Source organism: Mugil cephalus, chromosome 17 (assembly GCF_022458985.1).
Source record: "Mugil cephalus isolate CIBA_MC_2020 chromosome 17, CIBA_Mcephalus_1.1, whole genome shotgun sequence".
Lineage (NCBI taxonomy): Eukaryota > Metazoa > Chordata > Actinopteri > Mugiliformes > Mugilidae > Mugil > Mugil cephalus.
In genome coordinates this window covers 10,461,378-10,472,005 of record NC_061786.1, presented here as the reverse complement: position 1 = coordinate 10,472,005, position 10,628 = coordinate 10,461,378, and the positions used below count along the sequence as shown (strand labels likewise).

At 41.6% G+C, this 10,628-nt stretch overlaps 2 protein-coding genes across 3 annotated transcripts; one reads left to right on the top strand and one right to left on the bottom strand.

Moving 5' to 3' along the window:
* Positions 1-319: 319 nt before the first annotated feature.
* cipca (CLOCK-interacting pacemaker a) lies at positions 320-6,421 on the top strand. 2 transcript variants are annotated; one of them, XM_047610802.1, is made up of 4 exons: positions 320-505; positions 1,867-1,980; positions 2,419-2,588; positions 4,127-6,421. In XM_047610802.1, the coding sequence occupies exons 2-4, from the start codon at positions 1,875-1,877 to the stop codon at positions 4,943-4,945; spliced, it is 1,095 nt and encodes a 364-aa protein (XP_047466758.1). In that variant the 5' UTR covers positions 320-505; positions 1,867-1,874; the 3' UTR covers positions 4,946-6,421. The 2 variants fall into 2 exon arrangements, with proteins under 2 accessions (XP_047466758.1, XP_047466757.1); XM_047610801.1 differs by having other exon boundaries at positions 321-505; positions 1,864-1,980.
* A 47-nt stretch (positions 6,422-6,468) lies between these two features.
* zdhhc22 (zinc finger DHHC-type palmitoyltransferase 22) lies at positions 6,469-9,151 on the bottom strand. The gene is made up of 3 exons (XM_047610803.1): positions 9,014-9,151; positions 7,627-8,184; positions 6,469-7,534 (listed from the first exon to the last, which is right to left on the bottom strand). The coding sequence occupies exons 2-3, from the start codon at positions 8,180-8,182 to the stop codon at positions 7,257-7,259; spliced, it is 834 nt and encodes a 277-aa protein (XP_047466759.1). The 5' UTR covers positions 8,183-8,184; positions 9,014-9,151; the 3' UTR covers positions 6,469-7,256.
* Positions 9,152-10,628: the final 1,477 nt, after the last annotated feature.

Below are 10,628 nucleotides of genomic sequence, written 5' to 3'. Positions count from 1 at the left end.
ACGGGGGGGGGGCAGCTTTCAGCCTGTACCTGGACATTGAACCCATCGGCTGTGTTTCACATATCCTCTGTTTACATCTGCTTGCTAATAAAACCACTAAAGATGGATTTAATAAATAAAATAAAATTAAATAAAAAATACATAACAAATAAATAAATATACACTCATAGATTGGGTTTGTTGTAAAATTAAAATTGAAGGGAGAACAACAGCATTTTTTCCGAGTTATAACGTGTTATTCAATACCAAATAAATCCACTTCATAATTGAAAATGTTATCATTTGAAAGTCGTTATAAATACATAAAACGCCCTCTTGGTCGTGTCAGCGTGTGCACGTGAGACTGCGCCGTGGGTTAGAGTTCGTTACGTAAGTCACAACCAATGGTCATAATAACGTTAACGTTAGCTTTACCAAAGGCGAGCAGCTACAACGAAAGAAACGCGACAAACTCGGATTCGACTGCAGACGGATACACCTCCTCAACTAACGACGTGTTGTTAAGGTTTGCAAAAAATCATACAGCTAACCAAATAGCTTGTGCATAGTCTCGTGATCAGCCCGATGCTAAGCTAATGCTATGTGTAGCTAGCGTAATTTAGCTATAATGCTAACAACGTAAGGGTAAATCAATACAAAACATAACGTTACTTAACGCAGAAAGCTAATGTAACATTTTAGGTTTTATTACCTCAGAAGCTTTACAATATAATGAAATTAACAGTGTTTGGTAAATTAACCGTAGTTAACAGTTTACAGCTAGCGTTGACAAAGTTGCGTATGTAAACAATAACATTAGCTGTATCCCATTACAGGTTAACGATATTGTTTGCTCTCACTTCTGTGTTTGTTATCGCACTTTATGCAAAGTAGAGACATAGTGAACAGCCTTATACTAACTCTTTAGTCAGACTATTTGTTAGAGAGAATGAGCTATTAGCTGACTAATACTGTGTGTTTTTTAAGAAGTTTAATGGCCCGTTCAAGGTATAATACACCGATCAGTCATAAGATTAAAACCACTGAAAGGAGAAGTAAATAACATTGACCATCTTGTAACAATTCAATGTTCTGCCGGGAAACGTTTGGACTAAATATTTCTGTGGATGTAACGTAGAAATGTACCACCCACCTAAACCAAACCGGGCACCTCCACCCCACAGCAATGACACTCCTCGACGGCAGCAGCCACCACCCCCAGCGTGATGCAGCCTGACACAGACACACGCACAAAAACGGTTTAGGAGCAACTCAAAAAAAAAAAAAAAAAAAATGAACCCACTTGATCTCAGACTGATCAAGTGAGATGCACTGGAGCAAACCTGATGCACATAAACCCCCTCCCTTCAACCCACGAATGTCGCATGTCCATTCTCTGATGAGTCGCAACAGTTTTAGTGGCCTACACAATGGTCATAATGTTATACCTCTGTTGTTTAGTCTTCACATAAACAACATTAAGACATAGGTCTACTAATTAAAGGAGTGAAGTGTTGTTAGTAGGGCTATTCTCCCTAGTGCTTTTGAATGTCTGGTCTCTACCGGAAAGTAGACCACATTGACGCGCTGACCCTTCCCTGCGAAGTCACTAGTTTTATATTTATTTAAACATAGATTAATTATTAGCCAATACAATATCTGACATGTCCTCCACAACCAAACAAGCTCCTAACACAAAAACATCAGAGGAAATGCAAACGGATAAAATTTCTGCTTGAATCATGTACAACCAACGATGATATTTGACCTTACAGAAATCTGAAATTAAGGCAAAAGTTTATTAAAAGTTTTTGGGCTTTCCAGGACGTCGCTCTGTCCAAATTCAGACGAACAGTTTTGATTTTGTTATCTAATGTTTTCCAGAAGAGATCAACATGAGCAGTTTTAGTCGACCAGACAGACACAGGACACCGCTGTTCACCAGGACACCACACCTTGGAACATCCAAGCATGACCTGGAGAGGGATTCAGGCTTCTCAGGTTTGATTCTGTTACATTACTGTCTGAAGTGTCGAGCCTGTAGGTTTTGGGTTCGTCTAGTTTTTGGTTGTTATTGTGTCGGATGTCTTGCCCTGGATGTAATGGGAGTGGAATTATAACGAGTGTGGTTAGTAATTGCGACTGTCAATTCGTAAATAAGGTCAGCCTATATCAAATCTGGAGATCTAGGTCACATTTTCTATAGAGACTATTCCCTGTTGGTAACAACCCTTATTTACACCATGAGGGCTGACCTGGATTTTGTTTAGCCCTCTTCATTAGGTTGATGGTGTCCTGTTCCAAACGCTTTAGAGATACTTATCTACATCTGCTACTGTTTTCATAGCACTAATTTTCAGCCACTCTGCACACAACAGAAATGTAAATCTGTTTCTTCTAAACATAATGACACTCGTATGCTTGTCCGCTCATCCTCAGATGTCAGTTCTGAGTACCTCAGTACGGTTGAACTGACGGACTCTGAAGATGTGGGAAGGAATGGATCAGTAGTCGGCCAGGAAGCGACTGGTCCGCAGGTGGCTGTAATGGGAGGCTCATACACTGGACTTTCTCCAATGATCATCATGAACAACTTTGTCTTAAAGCAGGTAAAATACGATTGTGTGTGTCTATCTCCTTATTTGCCTGTTCTTGGTATGTTTGACTGCATTGTTGACTTTGAACAGTAGCACACACTGGAATAATTAAATCATTAACTTTTCATTAATTAATGATGGTTTTGCATTTGCTATTAACTATGAATTTTCCTCACTGAGTTGGTTTATTATAGTTACGATAGTTTGACTTACCCTTACAGATGGGTCACCAGCTGAAATGTACACATTTCTTTTTCTCATTTTGTCTTAATTAGGTATTATATTAATCCAGACATTTATTTTCAATTCCTGCTTTGAGTTAAGAGTGTAACTAAGATGTCTTAAGCTGATATGGTCGTTCACATATGCGTTCCCTGTACATTACCCTGTAGTCTGGTGTCCACCTCCCCTGAAATGTAATGAGCACAGCACCTGTGATTGGTTTGAAATGCATTTGCTCCTCAACGTCCCTCAGTGGCTGGACAAGCACAAATATTCTGACTTCTTCTACCTCCTGACATTATACCGATCTGTTAATGTTCAAAATCGGCCAATCCATGTCAAGATCTTATCTTAAATAAGTAAAATTTCCTCCCCTGGAGGCTTTTTAAAGGCTTTTATTATCTTATATCTTCTTATTATAGATCAAGTGTCATCGTACGACTTTATTAGGTTTAGTAAATAGGGCTGTCAAAACTAATCTCGCAAGGAGAGCGTTGCTTGTACCTTAGCTTAGTAAAAAAGAAAAACTCTGTAGCACTCTCTCTCATATTTTTCGCTTGGCTCTGTCTCCAGGAACCTTTCTCTTATTTTAAACACAGCGTTCAGTGTTTGTTGTTTTGGTGCAGCCAAATGTACTTGGCATGATCCCTTTTTTTTTTTGGGCTGCGAATCAAGTTAGTAATACTGGACAACGATATCTTACTACCAACTTGCCAAAAAAAACATAAAGCTTAATTTAAAACTATTTTCCAAAGTAAAGTTATTCCACACAGCAGACATGTTTAGTTACATGATTTTGGTTCCCCGTCCTCTTAGCTATTTGGCAGCCAGCCACCGTTAAAACAGAAGAGGACAAAGATTTTTTATCGCTACAGGGACGTGGTTTTGTTTTTTGGCAGATCTAAAATAAAGATCTAAAAACGACTGGGTTTGGCTGAAGCCCAGCACTGATCCGATCGTTAAAAAATGCCTGAATTGGTCCCGATACTGATCAAGAAATCCCTATAACTCACAGTTGTTCAGCATGAATTAACTTTAACTCCAGCATGAGCTGCTCAGTTCATGTCAGCATTGTTTGAACTACACAGAGAAACTCTCTGTTGACAAAGTGCACAAATATAAATGCACACACTGGCATAGCTGCTACACGGTAAGCTTGTGTAGATACGTTGCAGGGGCATAAACCAAGCTTATGTTTGACATTTATTTTAAAAGTTAACACTTTTTTTTTTGAATATGCTCTTCATGTTTTTTTCAAAAAAAAAAATACTGTATTTTAAGTCTGAATTCTAGATTAAAGTGTGACATTAAGACTCTCTTTTCTCCAGCCTTCCTCCATGACTCCAGCAGAGAAACAGTGGGGCTTCCCTTCACCATTGGAAGTGATGCCTCAGTCACAGGTGGTTCTTCTTCAACCCATGGTCCCGAATGGCAGCAGCAGCAGCAGCAGCAGCAGCTCTCCCAAGACGGGCTCTGAAAATACCCGACAATCAAAAAGCTACATGCCCATCCTCAAGTCGTATCCCAAGATCGCCCCGCACCCCGTCGACAGGCCCACCAAGCGAGTGGGATCCTCGAGAGTCAGGGGGAGCGGCACGTCAGGATACGACCAGCGTCAGCGGAGGCACCATCACAGCCACAGGCCCTACAGTTCCCCGAGTCCGCTGCCAGCAGCGCAGACGACGACGACAGCCCAACCAGCCGCCAACTTCGAGGCGGCAAACAACCAAGCGCAGTCGGCCGAGAGTCAGGAGCAGCTTGCTGACAAGTCTCTATCTTCACTAGCAAGGAGCGTCTCGCTGCCTTCCTACGCTAATGAATTCAGGACTGTGACCGACAGCAGCAGGATGGATGACGACGATTACCAGGACGTCCTGTCGGACCACAGCACCAAACTGAAACGCTTCAGCAATACCTACAACATTCTCAGCAAGTCGGGCCTGCTGGGGATCACCATGCGCACAAAGCAGCTGATCAAGGAGAATAAGCACACGCAGGGACAGCTGCAGCAGCTTCAGGAGCAAACAGCTCTCCTGCTGGAGGCTCTGAGCAGTGGAGACCCACAGCTGTGGACTAAACTCCAGCTGTCTCTGCAGGACACGGAAAAGGAGCAGTGGGGCACCAAAGCTCAGAGGGTCCTGGCATAATACGTGGAACGGCAGTTTCGAATCCGAATGCAGGAGAATGAGTCGAGACGAATAAAGAGAAATACGTAACGAAACCTTTGGCAACAATCTGACCTAAACTACGAGAATTCACACTTTGATCAGGCGGCGAAAAGTACGGAGCAAGAAGGCAAAGTAGAGCTGCTGGTTTGAAGCTGAAGCACAGCCACTATTCAGAGATGGGAACTACAAAGCATGCTTATATTCCAAACCCATGCCTATAACAATATATTTTTTTTTGCCTCTGCTGTTTCAAAATAGCAAGAATCACTTGCAAATAGGGCTATAGCTTCTGTGTGTCGACCTCCTAAATACATGAACGCATGCCTTACAGCACATGCAGAGACAGATGCGGTAATTTCCTTATTGAGGCCGTGAATGTTACTGCTGTAGAGAAAATATGAGCATACATTCTACTTTTTAGATCAGATAGAAAACCTGATGGATACACATCCATCATGCATCTTTAATGACCAGACCAACTTGTCGGGTTTTTTTTTTCTATAGCTTTCAAGAAAATGAATCTCTATGAGCTTCTTTTGTAGGGAAGTGTGTGATACTGACAGCTTGTTTTTCATTGTTTGACATTGTTTTGTTTTTGTATACATATATAGATTTATTATTTAGTGTCGGTTATTATTTATTTACTGCAACGCTTTTGACCAAGACTAAAGCTTTGTGAATAAAGTAAAAAGAAAATTTTTAAAAAAAAAGTAAGATTATTTTGCCAGTTTACTCATAGAGTTACTTTCTTGTTTGGCAAGAGTTGATAAAGGGTTATGTGGACTTGCATAGTAGCAATTGCTGTAGCCATATAATTGTCTTGCCTTGGGATCCGTTGCTGCCATCTTCATTCCTACTGTTTTAATATGATGTACAGTAATAATAATTGAAACTTTAAGACGAAAAAATACAGCTAAACATTTAGCTTCATATTACGGACTCTTGGTCTTTAGTCACAAAGTTACTGAGGTGTTTCTCAAAATGAGCATCGATAGAATAATGTGAATAGAAATGTTGATCTGGATGCCTGTGCCTTTTCAATATGTTTGTACTTAATATCAGTGCTCGAGCAGCTTCTTTTATGAGCTTCACGTGGAAGAGAGTTGAATGTTCCTGAGGGTCTCCAAAGAGTTCCTGTTCTTTGTTGAATTTGTAAAACTAACCACTCGGATACAAAGTGTCTATGTGAAAACATCAGCACAAATGGTTAACTTTTATTTATTTGAGCGACTAAACACTACTGTTGTGATGTTTCCTGAAGTTGAACCCTCTCAAAATGGCACTGAAAGGAGGATGACAAGTTACTTTTTGGATAATTGTTCTTCTGTTATTGTGAAGTTGGCTTTGTGTATCTTTCCTTCAGAGGAAGTCACCCAGTGAGACTGTTGATTTCTTCTCAGTCATTTATTGCACTTCTCCAGCTCAGAGTGTGTCATTATTAAAGATGAAATTTGACCACTTGGTGTGATTTGCTTTTATTGGTACAACAGGAATAGACAAAATATCTCTAAAAAGTGTGTTTATTGAAACCCAAAAACATCTTTGACGTAAAGTCCAGTATGTCAGTAGCTGTAGCCACAGCGTAACAGTGAAGAATTCATAATGTTATTATGCAGAGTGGCCTATCTTTAGCAGTAACACCTCATCTTTGGGGTGATCTATAAGCATGTTATGGCACGTGGTGAATAATACCCTGGATAATAATATGATCTACATTTCCCCCTCCCATTCTTATAAAGGAGCATGTTACTGTACCTTTGTCAAACCGTTACATTAGTGTAAAAAACAAAAACAAAAAACATACAGTTCACCGTCAAAGCTGGCAGTTTATGCTGAATACACGCTGTAGTTTCCTTGTTTGATAGCCCTTAACATCAAAGTGGCTTACTGTCATAGAAATACTCCTGAATGTCGCATCGTAGGCATCCTATAAGGAAGTGTGGAAGAACAAAGCACTTTGACTGGTAATCTCAGAGCGCTGCATGGCACAGGCCGTCAAATAACAAAACCGCGAAGCTACAACGGCATGCAAACTCGTCTTTATATTCAGATGCAAGCGTTGCATGTAAAACAGCTGGATTTCCCAAAATGACTTCTACGTCTTAATATTGCCTACTTAAATGATACACTTAACACTATGCACTTATTTCACATTGCTTTTATGGCTCCTATCCTTAAAGGAATGTGTGCTAACGGCTAGCTATTTCATGGACGTCTTAAAGCATCCACTTAGAATTTCAAATTAATCACCGTGTGGATCCAGAGTTTCAGCTTCTGTTTTTCACAGCTCTCAGTCTTGTTTATGTGCGTCTGAGTCCTCGCAGCACGTCTCCACCGTCTGCACGGGCAGGATGAGGCCGAGGATCCAGCGCGTGCCGAACACGTCCTTTAGGTTGGCTCTCCAGGGGCTGCGGCTCTCCACCAGCTCCCCTCTCTGCATCTGACACCAGGTCTGTCCCCGGGCCACCAGCAGCACCTGCTGGCAGCAGAAACCTGCGCAGACCAGGCCGATGCCCAGCCACACGTAGAGCATCAGCACCAGGAACAACTGCAAGCCTGAGATTGTTCCTGCGAGGAGACATTGAGAAGTAAATCATTCATGTGTCAGCAGGCCTGATAAATGTTGTTTTTTTTTTTTGTTTGTTTTTTTAGAAACTCACCCATGAAAAAGTAACCAGTGGAGAGAGGGAGAAGGGTCAGGAAGGTCAGCGGGTTCTCAAAGGAGATGGAGTACTCCACTGTCAGAAAGGCCACTCCGAGAACCAGAGAGTAAAGACACGTGCACGATGTGTAGATGCAGAACATGATGAAGTAGCGCATGTTCTTGTTGCCGATGCAGTTCCCGGTGAAAAAACAGTGGTGATCCCTCTTGAGGATGACCTTCCTGCACAGCTTGCAGAAGTGGCGGCCGTTCAGGAGGTAGTGTGCGTCCACTTTGTCCGAGCAGTGCGGCGAACACACCGGGACCACAGTCTCGTTGGCACTTTCCGCCGGATATTTAATAGTCATTACGTAATTCCCCAACGCGTTGAACATTAAGAAGAGGAAAACGACCGTATGGAGAGTTGTGGACGCCGTCAGCGACGTGTCTGGATTGGGGAAGATTGACGGCATGAAGAAGCAGAAGTGCAGAACAAAGGTGGCTGCTGTAGCCATGAAGAAGTACGCAGGGGCTACAGCATTAAGAAGTCTGAGTTTCAGCATCCTGGTGAACATTTCTGGGGATGGAGAAGACAATTAGCAGAAGGAGTGGAAATTCATTTACTCGAGAACAAGAGACACATTATAATCATGAAGTAACAACAGACACATCAGATCTCCTGGTGATGTTCACACTTATCATAATACATTAATAAAATATGACACATTATAAAGCGCGACACTAGTCCAAAATATATTATAAATGAATGAAATTTACTGATTTTCCCCCTAAATTTTTAAATGTTTCATTTTGCTTGTCGAGAAGAAACTTCCTTGAGGTACTTAAATGCAACACCTGAGGTCATCATAAGATAAATAACAAATACTAGAGCAAATGAGTGTTTGTTGCTTATTTTAATATTAGTAGATGAAGTCTTCCAGTGATACAGTTTGATTTAGGGCGGCTCTTTCATGGAACATCTTACAGGAATGGCAGCAAAGAGAAAGTATGTCTGCTGCTGAGAAAACTCATTTCTGAGCTAAGTATGGTCTAGGGACTCTTAGGGGCCATGGAGAATACCAAGAATATCTTCTCCTTCTCTCTATGAGCTCCTAACCTCTTAACAGCTCCGACACATGTGCAAATCACAGGATACCAAACCACAAAAAGAATGAGCTTCCACTCACTAATCCTAAAACTGTATCTTTCTGAATCTTTCTCATTGACATCCAAATTCAAACACAGGGAATCCCTACTGAAGGCCACCGCATGCCGTAGATGAAAGGATGCCGCTACTACCGTCGCTTGCCCTCCGTTTCTTAGATGATGAGATTATATTGTTGCCAAAGATGAGGTCAGTGCTTTTATTTCCGTTATTTTATCTCCCTGGCGACACATCTGCCTACCTGCAGATGTCGGAGGAGGAGCGGAGGAGCGGAGGAGCAGGAGGAGCTGTCCCTTCAGCACCACGGAGGCTCGGATCTCAGCAGCTTCTTTCAAACGAACACACGAAGGTGTCTATGAGCCACATCGACGTCTTTAACATCACTGGGGGTGTCTACTTCTTTGTCTACCGCCGCCTGCTGGTCCGGAATCATCTGTTTCACTCCTGCATATATTTATTTATTTATTCTGATTGTTTAATTTCACCTTCCTGGTCAGATAAGATGTTTATAGGCTTTCTTTAGCGCAAAACCAAAACAATTGATAAAACTATATGTAAAACCTCAAACTGTAAAAACATAAGCAGTGAGTTATAGTTGAGTAAACAGTGCAATATTTTCCTCCAAGGTGTACTTTAATACATGTGTGCAGTAAAACTGCACTGCTATTTACTGATTATATCGCAATATGTGTTCTAAAAAGGGAGTATGCAGAGGTTTGGCGCGATGCGGGACAAAGACATCCAGCAGGTGGCAATGCATCCTCATTTATTTTACCTGTCTGAGTCTTGTGGCAGGGACTGGTAGAGGTAGCAACAACAGGTAACAACAAAACAAGGCTTAATCACAGGGGATACAGCAGTGTTCAATACATTAACCACCACCAATAAATAGCAAGACAATGACAAGTTCAAGTGCTGACTTTTTTCCAGTAGTTGTGTCTGGAAAAAGGCGTCTTTTTTTGTGCCACAGTATTTTTGTCACACATATTTGTCTTTTACGTTGTCTTAAATGTGGAATATTAACCATAAAATGTATATTCCTGTCTTAAAGTGGACATTTCCTGTACTGTTGGCACCTTCTCCAGGTCCTGCAGTATCACCCTGAGATGCACTGTCTTCCAGACATTTCTGTTAACCCCGTGGTGCTGTGCAGCTCTTGGTGGCATTGACGAGACAGCTGCCTCTGCAGTGCTCACCAACCTCTAACAAAATCTGCAGTGGTGCCTGGTCCTCCCTTGTCCCGCTGACTTAAAAGGCTGTCCAGCTTCTGTTATTTTTCGGTGCACAAAGTGCAGCTCACTCCTTAAATCCAACTTGACCTCTGATTCAATCAAAGTGAAGGGGTTGTAGACACTGACCACTCTAGGTCACACATCATCCTACAATCTTTCAGTGTGTTGATAGTGGATGACTGAGTCTTACACAGATAAACAGAAAACACGTATCTCTGCAGTCTGTCCTGTCCTGAAGCTGTATCAGTCACATACAGATGATGTATAGTGTAAGCTGTTTGTCTCATCCGTATGACTACTGGTATGCTCTGAACTCCACATTGAGTACTTTAATGCAACTTTATGGCACATTTGCTTTGAACTTAAGTGTTTCCTATATTCCTTCTAGGAATTCCTAGACTGAGATCCATGGTAGAGAACCCAACCATTGAAATTAACAGCTTGTGCAAAATAAAGCTTTGAATTCAGACTATTGTTTAATTCAAACCAGTTATGTTAAGTTATAATGTTAGGTTTAGATCTCCTTGTGTCCAGTCTTCACAAAGCATCTATGTGTACCTTGCACGGGTGAGGTCCGAGATGGAAACTACCTAAATAATACTGCACATGAAATCTTTAGCCAGC

Excerpts from the sequence above, each read along its gene's own strand:
- cipca (XM_047610802.1), top strand. The coding sequence starts at position 1,875 with ATGAGCAGTTTTAGTCGACCAGACAGACACAGGACACCGCTGTTCACC. Across the intron at positions 1,981-2,418 it reads GAGGGATTCAGGCTTCTCAG|ATGTCAGTTCTGAGTACCTC; the intron begins GTTTGATTCTGT and ends GCTCATCCTCAG. Across the intron at positions 2,589-4,126 it reads ACAACTTTGTCTTAAAGCAG|CCTTCCTCCATGACTCCAGC; the intron begins GTAAAATACGAT and ends TCTTTTCTCCAG.
- zdhhc22 (XM_047610803.1), bottom strand. The coding sequence starts at position 8,182 with ATGTTCACCAGGATGCTGAAACTCAGACTTCTTAATGCTGTAGCCCCT. Across the intron at positions 7,535-7,626 it reads CACTGGTTACTTTTTCATGG|GAACAATCTCAGGCTTGCAG; the intron begins GTGAGTTTCTAA and ends GTCTCCTCGCAG.